At 44.2% G+C, this 13,326-nt stretch overlaps 1 protein-coding gene across 1 annotated transcript; it reads right to left on the reverse strand.

Annotated features, from left to right (window-relative positions):
* Positions 1-252: 252 nt before the first annotated feature.
* Positions 253-2,519, reverse strand: LDOC1 (LDOC1 regulator of NFKB signaling). Its single transcript, XM_057718675.1, has one exon. The coding sequence runs from the start codon at positions 2,447-2,449 to the stop codon at positions 2,009-2,011; it is 441 nt and encodes a 146-aa protein (XP_057574658.1). The 5' UTR covers positions 2,450-2,519; the 3' UTR covers positions 253-2,008.
* Between the last annotated feature and the right edge of the window lie 10,807 nt (positions 2,520-13,326).

Raw genomic sequence — 13,326 nt, forward strand, 5'->3', positions numbered from 1 at the left:
GAGCCCATGCATCCTGGAGTGTTCACCACGCGGTAACAACAGTTCCAAATACCTCATGGGTGCGATCTCATTGAATCCACACCTGTGAAGTATCCAGTATGATGACCAGTATCTCATTTAACCCACACTGCGAGGTTTACCAGTACAAATAAAAGAATACCAAGCCTCAAAAGGTCTTAAACAAGGAAATTTATTATCTAAATTAATTAGAGCTTCTAAGGTAGGGCTGGCTCCACACATGGCACAATGAAGACATCAGGGCAGATACAGATAAAGAGTGAGAACTCAGAACCCCTCAAATCCTCCTGACAGTTCCTGGCTGGCAGATAGCCCTCACAATCCCCTAAGCAAACTTCCCCGATTTAACATTTCAGTGACTTAACCTTGTGTAACTGCCTCACAAAGGTATGCAGATTCTTTTCGGCACTCACCCCACTCCCTCAGTGCCTCCGAGCCCTCCAGGCCCACAAAGAGATCACAGCATAGCTCAGATAGCAGTACAAGATCTAGTTCAGGAGATAACCAGGCATCTTGTCAATTTCTACAGGCAGGAATCTGGGTCACATGGATGGGTGGGGATTCTAAGGGTATCTGCTCAAGGAAGATGAAATGTTCAAATCAGGCTCCACTTATTATGAGTGCATTTACCCAGGATCTAGGATTTAATGTTAGCTCAAGCACCAAAAAGGGGTATTAAAACAGTATGCTACATTTTTCATTGAAGCCTGAACTCAATAGCACCTCACGAGCACTAAGAGTTAAGGGGCAGAATATATCTCTTGCCTGTTAAGGAAGAACCTTAAAGCTCAGCAAGACTGTCCTGATTTATGCCTGTTGTCCCAGTCCCAGTCTAATGATTAACAATGCCCCCTTTAAGCTCTCTTAAAAGTGTCCCAGCTTGGGATGGAGTGCCACTTGCTCAGCCACCACTTACCCATGTCATCTTGGAAGTCCCAGAGGACACACCCCTCACCAGGGCTGTAAGACTTGCCTTGATGAGGGGAGTACCCGATTCCCCATAAAGCCCTGTGGTAGCTGTCCTCTGTAGCCTAGACATGACAGTGGGGAATACTGGGATTGAACTATGTTCCCTGATATCAAAGGGAATAATGGGAGTCAGGGTGAGAGTGGCAGAGGCCAATGATAGCCCTTAACCATTAAAAGACACTTTTTCTTTCCGTAGTGCTTGATATTTATTGAAAAGAATGCAAATGCTTTTTCCAGGTAGTATTGAGGAGCTGGGCTGAGTGCCTGCTTTTGTTTGTATTGTTTTTAGTATTTTTGTCAAAATGCACACATCTGTGGGATCGCTGCAATTTTGAAAGAGAAACGACAGTAGTGCAAAACTGGTGCATAGGAGAAATATCAACAATTTGGCTGCCGGGCACAATAGGCCCCTGCAGCAATCTGGTGGGGCAGGAGAAGAGTCTGGGAATTCGTAAGGAACTAACCAGGTTGAAGGATTAGCCCCTTGGGGGAGGTTGGTGTGCAGTCCAAATCAATGTCCCAGGAGGTACAGCCAACTAAGGCATCTTCTGGGTTGTTCCTCATCTCCAAAGGCTGGAAAGTAGTGGAAGGTGGTTAGGTGGCAGCGTAGGACTCTGGGCAGATGTAGGCCTGACAGTCGGCAGGGCTGTGCGCAGTCTGACCAGTTTGTAACAGGGGCCTGCCCTAGAGTTGGGGCTCAGAACACAGTTCAGATTAGCAGGGGAGGATCCTGGGGCTGCCCACAGTAGGAGGCAGCGCACTTCAGAGAGGCCCCAGCCTCGGCAGCAGGTAACTGGAGCACTATTCCTGGAACAAAGACAAGCACTACGGGGCAGGGGCGGTGGGGGGGGCGGGAGGTAAGGATGGGGGAGACAACCAGAGGCAGGGGTAGGGAAGGGGATCGGATGGGGATCGGAGCGCGACAGGAGCGCGGTGGCTCCCGGCGGGGCAAGGCGAGGCCGGGAGCGGGGGAGGTGGCGGCGTGCAGTGCCCTCCCCCCTAGGCCCGAGGGTCTCCGGGCCTAGTAATCATCTTCTTCATCTTCGTCGTCGTCTTCTTCGTCGTCATCCCAGCCAAAACACTGTTTCATCTCATCGAGGAAGGCCCGGTAATCGCCTAGGATGGGGCTATCCATCTCAATGTAGGGCACCACCCACTCTTCGGCTTCCCCGGTGAGCAAGCTGATAAGGAATGCCACCTTCATGGCGTCGTTGCAGAATCGGTTCTCGTTGACGAGCATGTATGACGCCGTCTGCACGATAAACTCGGGGAGCCGGGAGCTCTCGCCATCAAACGTGTCGGGGAAGGGCACCGGGCAGCTCGGCGGACGTACCTGGCGCAGTAGGGTGGCCCTCTCGCACACCAGCAGCCGCAGCTGTTCCATGAGCTGGCTGTTCTCGATGCTCAAGGCGCGGTGCCGCATCAGGAGCGCGTGCAGCAGCAGCACCAGCTCGTCCACCATGGCAAACAGCTTGGAAGGGCAGGGCTGGGCTCGGCTCGGTTCGGCTCGGCTCGGTTCGGCTCGCCTAAGGTGCGCACGGAGGCCTCGCAGGAAGTGCGTGTCCGCGGAGGCGCGCGGTGGCTAGGGGCTAGAGGCGGTGCGCGCAGGGGTCCCAGCGGCTGCGCAAGCCCCGCCCACTCAGCCGCTCTGATGGCCGGCGTGTCGGCGCCGCCCGGTTGCAGGGGGGCGGGCCCCGGGGACAGCAGGGGGCGGGGCCGGGGTGGCGCGGGCAGGGTCTCGGACCGCGGGCCAGTAAGTGTCCGCGCCGGTGGAGAGAGGCGGTGGGCAGAGACCCAGCCCTGCGTGTGGGCTCCGCCTTAGCCAGGACCGAGCGACCGCTGAAGACCCATCTCTCAGAGAGACTCAACCTGCTCAAGTTTAAAGGATTAACCACCCTTCAGCCCAGCCGACTCATACAATTCAGTGTTCTTTGGTGGGTCTGTGGCCCCTAGATTCCGTCTGCGCGGTTTTAACACATTTCTTTGCTTATGGAAATCTCCCTCACCCAAAGAACTATTAGCGATGTTGGCTGCACCTTGTGAAAGACCCTCAGGGGTCCTGTTTTTAATGACAAAACTATTTAAAGAGGGATTTTTCTTTCGTTGGAAAATAATATTGTGTAGCTCTATCCCTTTGTTTCAAATTATTTTTGTAAATAGCAAAGTGTAAAAAGTTTTGCAAAATTTAGCACCCAGTCACCATTTGCAGGCGTCCTGCCTTTCTTGACTCTAGTCTATGTCCTCAAGTTAATGTTCCTTGACTAGTGGGTGTTATTCTTTGCTTAACAATGAACACTTTTCTTTTAAAAATGGTTTTGTTTTCCTACTTTGAATGTGATTATTCAAATAGTTGACAAACGAGTTGGGGCGAGGACCTTAGCGCCAACACATTCTGTTGGCTCTCCTTTTAAAATATATCCCCAATTCAATCACTTCTTGTTACTTCTACATCTATCACCCTCCTTTCTCACACAGAGTGTTGCAACTAATCACTTAGCTTCCACTCTTCTCTTCCTATAGTGTATATATGCCCCAGAGTAGACACAGGAATCCTTTAGAACAAAAGTTAGATCACTTCACTCCCCTGCTCAAAGCCCTCCAATAGTTTTCCCCTCTGACTCAAAATAAAAACCAAAGTCTTGGTAATGGCCTCCAAGGCCCTGCCTCATCTCCTATGCCTCCTCCCAGTTCCTGCTCTGCTCTAATCCTGTTGCCCTCCTTGCTGATTCTCACACACATCAAGTAGCTCTGACCTCAGGATCTTTATACTTTCTCTCCTTTCGGCCTTGCAAGGCTCTCTCCTCATTTAACTGCCTGACTCCTTCTCCCACTGTTTTCAGAGAGGACTTTCCTAACTACCTCATCTATCAGAGCACCCCACTCTCTGCCAGTAATCTCTAACCCCTTACCTTGCTTCATTTCTCTACATAGCATTTATCATACCAGCAGCCACCATATCATACAGCACTTTGTTTACTGGTCTGCTTCCACTTTAGAATGTAAGTCTACGTAGACAGAGGCTTTGCTTTGTTGGTTGCTCTTTCACTAATGCAAGAAAAGTACCTGGCCCCTGGTGAAAGCTCCATAAATATTTGGTGGATGAAAAAAATCTCACAGGGTGCAGATGTTAAGATAAAAATTAGAAGTGGTGGCTGCGCAAAGTGTTCAGAAATGCTCTTCAAATTGTCCAGTATGTTCTATCTGTGATCATGAATAGTTTCCATTATGAAATTATGACTGACGTAATAAAATTGGCAAAATAATTTTTTTAAACCCTACTCAGTCCTTTTGCAATAAAATTGAATGGGCATCCATAGAAGTGAGAAGCTGAGAAAGAGGAGAGAAACAAGGCCAAGGTCCAAGCAGGGAGAGGAGGAGGATGGCACTGCTGAGAGGGTGGGCAGGGAAAAGAACAGATAGGAGGGAATATAAACCCTTGGACTCTCCTGGGATATGAGCTCCCCCACTGGATGAGAAGGCCCTTGAGGCCAAGCAGGGACCCTCTCTCACTCATGTTTTCATCTTCTGCATCTGAAAGCATTTACTAGGTGCTCCATAAATTTTCAGTGGCTGGAATGAAGGGACAGGAAATGTCAGAGGTAGGCTTCTGGCCATCTTGCTCATTCACAGCTCAGGGTGGAAGGTGCACCTGCCTGGGGCAGCAGTGTGTATCCATCTCCACTTTCCAGGTCTAGACCCTAATCCAGGAGGAGATGCCCAGGGTTCTACTCCCAGGAGTACACATCCTGTGGCAGGAACTGGATCTGGCAATTGACACTGGCTGCCTCCTTGACCCTTGCACAAGGACCATACATGGGGATGGGCACTCTGGGAGTCTGAGACCCAAGAGTTAAAGACTTGCCTAAATCCGGGAGAGCTATATGTTGGTGGTATGATAAATACCACAGTCTCAGTGTCTCTGACTCTGATGCCCATGCGCTTCCACTGAAAATTATTATGACCTGGACTTCTGTGAATCAGGAAGGTCTGATGGGGACCCAGAGATGCTTAGGCCTATGCTGCCCGAGTCCTCTTCCTATAACCCCATGACAGAGGAAGTCAGGGAGGAAACTATAGGAAGCAACCACTAGTACTATTGAATACCTCTGAGGGGGCTCTGAGTTCCTAGACAACAAGAAATGCCCAGGCCAGCGCTGGCCACAGAGCTAAGCAGTGATTTCGTGAGGTGCTTCCCAACTTGGAGGGAGGGAAAAGAGACAGGCAGTTCGTCTGTGACTCACGAGGGAAGCAGTTGGGAAGAGGTGAGTCGTATCATTAGATAAATTATATAGAATTGTAAGGTTCATATTAACCATCTTCCCAGTGTTCATGAGGCTCTCCCACCAAGGTCAAGGACTGCCAGCCCTTCCCTGCCCATTCACCCTGCTTACGACTGCATGTCGCCTTCCTTATTCCCCTTTCTCCTCTCCAGTGACCCTTGAGTGTTCCTTCACAGCTGTGTGAAGATGCTGGCGGCAGAGATAAGTACACCATGTGACTTATCTCAGAAACTCAGAAACTTTATCAGAACAGCTCTAACCCAGAACGTCCCGAGGGGTATTCAAACCCCACTCTTTGGCATAAGCATGGGCCCAAGGCCAAGGGATTGATCCCTGGTGCCTATCACTTCTACCACCTTCCAAGCTCCAGACCCTGCCCTGGCATAAACCTAGCAGCCAGACTGTGAGATTCCCTTGACATAAACATGAAAACATCCATAGATTTTTCATCTTCCAGAGGAATGTGTACAGATTGCGAAAACCATCCTGACACTTGAATATGCAGCCAGGAGCAGAAAACAGCTTTGAAGAGGATATGTGTGAGAGGGCCAAATGGATGCCATTAAGATCTGGACCTCCGCCCATACACCTGTCCCCCTCCTTCTTCTTAACCAGGTGCTCCTGGGGCTATGTTTTACAGTACCCACATCTAGAGGGCCATGGAGACCTCTAGCCTAAAGGGATGAATAAGAAGTTACAGCTTTCTTCCTCCTATCTTCATCCTCTCTAGTTTACCAAAGTGCCCTGAAACATTTTTACATATTTAAGTACTGAAGAAATATATTCTTATGTTAAAAGAAATTAAATAATACTGGCATGTCAAAATAAAAGGGAAACAATTCCAATACCTTCCCTTCTCCCTACAAAATCTCACTTAACAGGATTGTTGAAAATCCAAACTTTGGTTTGCCTCCTTCCATTGTGTGTGTGTCTGTGTGTGTGTGTGTATACACACACACATATAGTGTTTACAGAATCCTAATACACATAATTCTGCTAACAAATATATGTCAAACCCCTTACATGTCAGGAGACACGGAGATAGGCTGCACAGAGCTGACTTCTTAATAATTGCATAATACTCCACCTGAATTTCTCAGGTACACTCCTGCCTCAGAACTAAAGAGACCCAACTTAGCTCAGTTTCTCAGATGGTGCAGGAGAAGATGACACCAGATACACTCACAGTCCCAAAGATGTAGAACTGGAAAATCAGACTTCTGTAACTGAATTATGATTTCTATGAGTTAATGTCATTATTAAGTAATTGGTATTCTTCATTATATTTTTATATTGCTGTAATATAGAATTCATTGCCCACAGTATATTGCACTAGATTTTTGTTCTCATGTTTTCTCATTCCTAGCTATTTTAACATAATTAGTCACCTTCAACATACAAGGGCTTATACAGTTGGTTTATTTCTGGCATTTTCATATATTTTAGAAAGTATCTGGCATCATTATAAATTTTTCATTATAGATATTAAGAGTGCAGCCTGGCATAATTTCTGTTTATTTGTTTTAAATGTAGTTTAGATCTCTCTTTCAAATTGGCTAGTTACTTTGATTTCGACTAAATTTCTCATGAGGCAGAATGGGTGCGGTGAATTGAAGATAACCATAGATTATTTGCCACTTAACCTATCAAAAGGTAGAAACAATTTCCTCTGCCCCTTTAATCTGGGCTGGCATTGTGACTTGATATTACAAATAAATTGTGAAAGAAGTAATTTATAACATATGAGGCAAAGCCTTAAAGGCCTAAAGTTTCTGTCTGCCACTTGGACTGCTCCCTACTGGGAGCCAGCCACCATATAAGAAGTCTAACTACCCTGAGACCACCATGCTGTGAGGAAGCTCAAGCTAGCCAGCCACATGGAGAAAAAGAGGTCATATAGAAGAGCAGCAAACAAACATGAGGATGAGGCTCCCCCTTGGACATTCCAGCCCAACAGAGCTACCACCTGAATGTAGCTGAGTTGAAGGACTCCTGCTTACTACAAAGAGAGCCAGAAAAACACCATGAATTCCAAAACCGCATGAACTCCCAAGTCGACAGAATCGTGAGCAAATAAAAAGGCATGTGCTTTAAATCACAAAGTTGGGGATGGCTTGTTTCATGGCAGTAGAGAATTGCAACATGGAGAAACCCAGGATATGCTGCAAATAAAAGCATGAACCCTGTATCAAAGAACTGCTCTTGTGCTATGAATCTACAGTCCTGTCCTATTTTCTTAATGCTATATTTGTCTATTTGGTATCCATCAATTGCAGGGTAAAACTAACAGCCAGAGTTGTTTATGCCTCCCCTGCAGTCCAGGCCTCATACTCTGAAACCATCTCCTGTATCTAACTCTCACACACCAAGTCAGTATTTCCTCTGACCTAAATCAACTCAGGGCCAGGTACCAGACAACTAGGGACAGTCCCGATTCCCCAAAACTCACTGGAATTGTTTAAATTAGCTAATCCTAAACTGTTTACCTAGCCTTGCCTAGCCTTTACCATGAAAACCCCAATAAAGTGTCTGGCCCAAGTCTTCACCCTCACTCCTTTCTGCCTTTTGACTAAAACCTGGTGCTTCCCCATGTGTTCCTGCTTGGCATGGCATGCCCCCTCTGCTCAATGGCATTGGCTTCTCCGTGTCCTCTTTCAGTCACCTCCATGAATTAAAATTCTGTGGGTACAACTGAGACAAGTCCAAAGTAATCATCTCCTGTGGGGAACTCCTCAGGAGGGTGCATGCGCGTGGACACATCTGGTATCATTGCGTGAGTATCTCTGTCCAAGTGGACATATGCTACTTGTGCTGAGAACTGGCAGTGCCACAGTGTGACAAAGATAGAATTAAAACTGTCTATGTTTTCTCCAAGGAATATGTATGCCTACATAAAGGCAATGAAGCACATTTCAGGGAAGCATTAGGAAAAGGAAAGAATTTTTGAAATTTGGGTTCAAATCCTCATACTCTTGCTTACTAACTGTGTGGCTTGAGCAAGTCACAATTTTTCTGAGTCTCAGACTCCTTTTCAATAAATATACATAATAATATGATCTAATCATAAGGCTGCAGTGAAGACCAAATGATAAAATACAAAAGTATTTGGCAAAATACAAAGTGCTATACACAGATTGCATATTATTTTTCACTGGAGAATTGTGATTTACTAGTCTTGCAGGGACTCTATTACCCGCATTTTCAATTTAATGTGTAGTTAGTTCACCTCTCTTATTTTATCTTGGTATCTATAAATTTAACTATGATGTTTAAATTTCTAGAAATGTTTACTCTTCAATAAGAAGTAGCTGGAAGAATAAAATAAGGTTTCATTTTGGTCTTGCTTTCTGTCACTTCAAAACATGCTGTTCTTATAATGATGAGACATAAGGTTTTGGTTTTGGTTTTGGTTTTTAGGGAAAACCAGTTTCCATGATAACATTCTTAAAGCCAATCTGTAACATTTTCTCTGTCCTCTCTCAATCTTGGAAGAACCCATGCTACATCTGTGATGTGGATACATGATGCTCTCTCAGAGTAAAGAGGCAATTGTACTTCCAGAAATTTTCTTTCATCCCTGTGCCACCATGGTAGTCACCCAGGGAGAGGCCAGCAGCCCCAGGGGCATCTGAGAGACAGGCAACAAAGCTTCTCTCAGCCCTTGGCATGTCTCTGCTCATCCTTCAGCTGAATCCCAGCATCCTCTACTCTCAGGTTCCCTAGGGCTTCTTGATAGCTTCCTTCAGCTCCCTTGTCTCCTCCCTATCCACTCAGTGACTGTTTCTCTAAATACAGAAAAATGCGTTCTTTGAGTAAAACATCCTCCCTAAGGAAGAGGAGGCATGTGATGTATAAGAGTAATTCCAGCGTCTTTCTCAAATCCCATACTGGTTCCCGCAAGTACACCAGTTGTTGTGCAAAATGGAAATGGAAATCACAGAAGTTCAGAGTTGGAGGGCACAGTGCCGATTCCTCATTCTAAGGACTCCAATGTTGTTAAATGAGAGAAGAACCTGTAGAGTGGTCCACTAATGAAAATACTTCAGATTTCAAATGAGGAAGTGAAAGTCCGTGGGAGAGGAGTAACGTGCACAAGACAAACATAAGACATTATCTTTAGAGGCAGCATGGAATTATACAAAGAAGACTAGACTAGGAGTGAGAATACCTGGTTTAGTTTCTACAGCTGACACGTTCTCTTCTAGACAAGCCCTTGAGCATCTCTAAAACCCAATTTCCTTATTTATAAAAAGTAAGTAAAAAAGGCCTCCTCACAGAGCTGATGTGAGTCACAAATGAGATAATATGAAAGTAAGTTTTAAAGTGTAAAGTGTTTTCCACACATTAAATCTGAATATTCATTCTTTTTAAACTTGTTTTGAGATAATTTCAAACATATAAGAATCTTGCACAAGAAACTTGCAAAAGAAATTTTTACAAATCCATACATATCCCTCCCTGACGTGAACCAGCTGTTAACATTTTACCACATTCAGCTTATCTTTTTCTCAGTCAGTATTTGTGTGTGTATATGTGTGTGTTTTGTATTATCTTTCTTCCTAAACCATTAAAGAGTTGCAAGCATGAAGGCTCATTTCCACATATTACTTCATCATGCATTTGCTATAAACAAGCACACTGTCCTACAAAACCTCAGCCTAATTATCAAAATTAAGGATATAATGCTGTTATTTAATCCACTGATCATATTAAGATTTTCTCCAGTTGTCCCCAAGATGAAATGTTTAGGTCCAGAATCCAATCCTGGACCATGTGCTACATTTAGTTGTCATGTCTCTTCAGTCTTCTTCAGTCTGGAACAGTTCTTCAGTCTTTTCTTGACATGACCTTAATTTTGGAGATTGCAGGCTTTTTGGTAACTTTGTAAAGTGTTCCTCAATTCCTGATATTTCTCCATTATTAGGTTCATAGTATGCCTTTGGGGTAGGAATACCATAGAAGTGTCACTGTGTTTTTCTCAGTGCATCATATCAGAAAGCACACAGGATCCTTTTGTTCCATCACTTGTGGTGGTAACTTTTAGCAAGTGGTTAAGATGGCTTCTGCTAGATTTCCCCACTCCAAAGTTAAGGTCATTTTTTTTTCTTGTTAAGAAATATTTAATATTAGCTTGCAATCTATTTTAAAGGAGATTTTTCCATCTTCTTTATTCATATGTTTATTTTTATCAGTAAGGGCCCTTGGATTCCTATTTTATTCAATAGATTATAACCCATTACTATCTTTATTCATGTCGATGCTCAAATTTCCAAGATTTGCCCAGTTTGAACTGTTTTAAGCTGGCCCCTGTGTCCTTTTGACAGTCTTACCTTATTCTTTGAGAACTTTCTTTCTTTCTTGGAATATTCCAGGCTCATCTTGTAGTTTTCTGGCCACAGATCTGGAAATAGTCCTTTCTCCAAGGGACTCTCATTACCTATAGTAGAAAATGGTCTTCAGAAATAAAGATGTCAGGGTTAGGAATGCAAATTGTTATTGGTATTATAGATTTTTCACTTCTGGAACAACTATATAGCCATATGGGAAGAAAGATCAACCTCACACCCTACTTCATTCCATATATAAACATTAACTTAAGATAGATCACAGACCCAAAGTTAAAGTTAAAACTATGAAACCGCTCTATCCAGAAAACAAAAACATTATAAATCGGATGTTGTAAAAATGAAAAATGTATTGTTCATCAGAAGATGATGTGAATAGACAAGCCACTGAACATACATTCACACCAAGAACTAATATACAAAATAGGTAAATAAATTTTAGAATATTCAAATCAAACATATGGATCGAGAATATATAAAGGTATAAATCATTCCTAAAAAACAACAATAAAAAGACAACCCTTAGAAGACAGTTTTTCAGTTTCTTACAAAACTGAACATACTCTTACCATACAATCCAGAAATTGCATTGCTTGGATTTAGTGAAATGAGTTAAAAACTTATGTCCAAACAAAAATATGCACATGAATGTTTATAGCAGCTTTACTCATAATTGCCAAAACTCAGAAGCAACCAAGATGTTGTTCAACAGGTGAGTGGATAAATGAACTCTGGTATATCCAGACAATAGAATATTATTCAGCTATAAAAATTGAGCTATCAAACCAAAAACAGACATGGTAGATTTTAAATGCGTATTGCTAAGTGAAAGAAACGATCTGAAAAGGCTGCATACTATTGATTTGGTGATGCTGAATTCTCTTAGCTGTTGATTGTCTGTAAAGCTTTTGATTTCTCTGTTGAATCTGAATGAGATCCCTGCTGAGTAGAGTATTCTTAGTTGTAGGTTCTTCCCTTTCAACACTTGAAATATATCATGCCACTCCCTTCTGGCTTGCAGAGTTTCTGCTGAGAAATCAGCTGTTACCCTTATGGGAGTTCCCTTGTATGTTATTTGTCGTTTTTCCTTTGTTGCTTTTAATAACTTTTCTCTGTCTTTAATTTTTGTCAATTTGACTACTATATGTCTTGGTATGTTTCTCTTTGGGTTTATCCTGGCTGGGACTCTCTGGGCTTCCTGGACTTGGGTAGCTATTTCCTTTCCCATGTTAGGGAAGCTTTCAGCTGTAATCACTTTCAATATTTTCTCAGGTCCTTTCTCTCTCTCTTCTCCTTCTGGGACCCCTATAATGTGAATGTTGGTGCGTTTAACATTGTCCCAGAGGTCTCTTAGGCTGTCTTCAGTTCTTTTAATTCTTTTTTCTTTATTCTTTTCTGCATCAGTGATTATCACCATTCTGTCTTCCGGGTCACTTATTCACCCTTGTGCCTCAGTAAATCTGCTATTGGTTCCTTCTAGTGTATTTGTCATTTCAGTTATTGTTCTGCTTATCTCTGTTTGTTTGTTCTTTAATTCTTCTTGGTCTTTGTTAAACTTTTCTTGCATCTTTTCAATCTTTGCATCCAGTCTTTTTTCAAAGTCCTGGATCATCGTCACCATCATTATTCTGAATTCCTTTTCTGTAAGGGTGCCTTATCTCCTCTTCATTTAGTTGTTTTTCTGCGGTTTTATCTTGTCCCTTCATCGGCTACAAAGTCCTCTGCCTTTTCATTTTCTGTATCTTTCTGGGGCTGTGGTTTTCAGTTCCACAAGACAAAATACTACTGATACTGCTTGATCCTGCTGTCTGCCCTCTTGTGGAGGAAACTAGGAGGCTTGTGGGTGCTTCCTGATGGGAGGGACTGATGGTAGGTTGGGCTGGGTGGGCAGAGCTCAGTAAAACTTTAATCAGATTTGGTGGGTGGAGCTCAATAAAACTTTAATCTGCTTGTCTGCCAATGGGTGGGGCTGTGTTCCCACCTTGTTGGTTGTTTGGCCTGAGGCTACCCAGCACTGGAGCTTACAGGCTCTTTGGTGGGGCTAATGACAGACTCTGGGAGGGCTCACGCCAATGAGCATTTCCCAGAACCCCTGCCGCCAGTGCCCCTGTCTCCTTGGTGAGCCACAGCTGCCGCCCACCTCTGCAGGCAACCCTCCAACACCAGCAGGTAAGTCTGGTTCAGTCTCTTATGGGGCCACTGCTCCTTCCCCCTGGGTCCTGGTGAGCACACTTTTTTGTGTGCCCTCCAAGAGTGGAGTCTCCGTTTTCCCTAGTCCTGTGGAGGACCTGCAATCAAATCCCGCTGGCTTTCAAAGTCTGATTCTCTGGGGATTCCTCCTCCTGTTGCCGGACCCCCAGGTTGGGAATCCTGACGTGGGGCTCAGAACCCTCACTTTAGTGGGTGGGTTTCTGTGGTATAACTGTTCTCCAGCTTGTGAGTCACCCACCCAGCATTTATGGGATTTGATTTTAATGCAATTGCGCCCCTCCTACCATCTCATTGCGGCTTCTCCTTTGTCTCTGGATGTCGGGTGTCTTTTTTGGTGAGTTCCAGTGTCTGTCGATGATTGTTCAGCAGTTAGTTGTAATTCCGGTGCTCCTACAAGTGGGAATGAGCGCATGTCCTCCTATTCTGCCATCTCGATTCCTCCTCTGAAAAGGCTGCATACTATTGGTATATGACATTCTGGCAAAAGCAAGACTATGAAGACA

This window comes from Hippopotamus amphibius, chromosome X (genome assembly GCF_030028045.1).
Source record: "Hippopotamus amphibius kiboko isolate mHipAmp2 chromosome X, mHipAmp2.hap2, whole genome shotgun sequence".
In the NCBI taxonomy this organism is placed as follows: domain Eukaryota; kingdom Metazoa; phylum Chordata; class Mammalia; order Artiodactyla; family Hippopotamidae; genus Hippopotamus; species Hippopotamus amphibius.

Bases quoted from the DNA above. Each gene is read 5' to 3' on its own strand.
- LDOC1 (XM_057718675.1), bottom strand. From the start codon at position 2,449: ATGGTGGACGAGCTGGTGCTGCTGCTGCACGCGCTCCTGATGCGGCAC.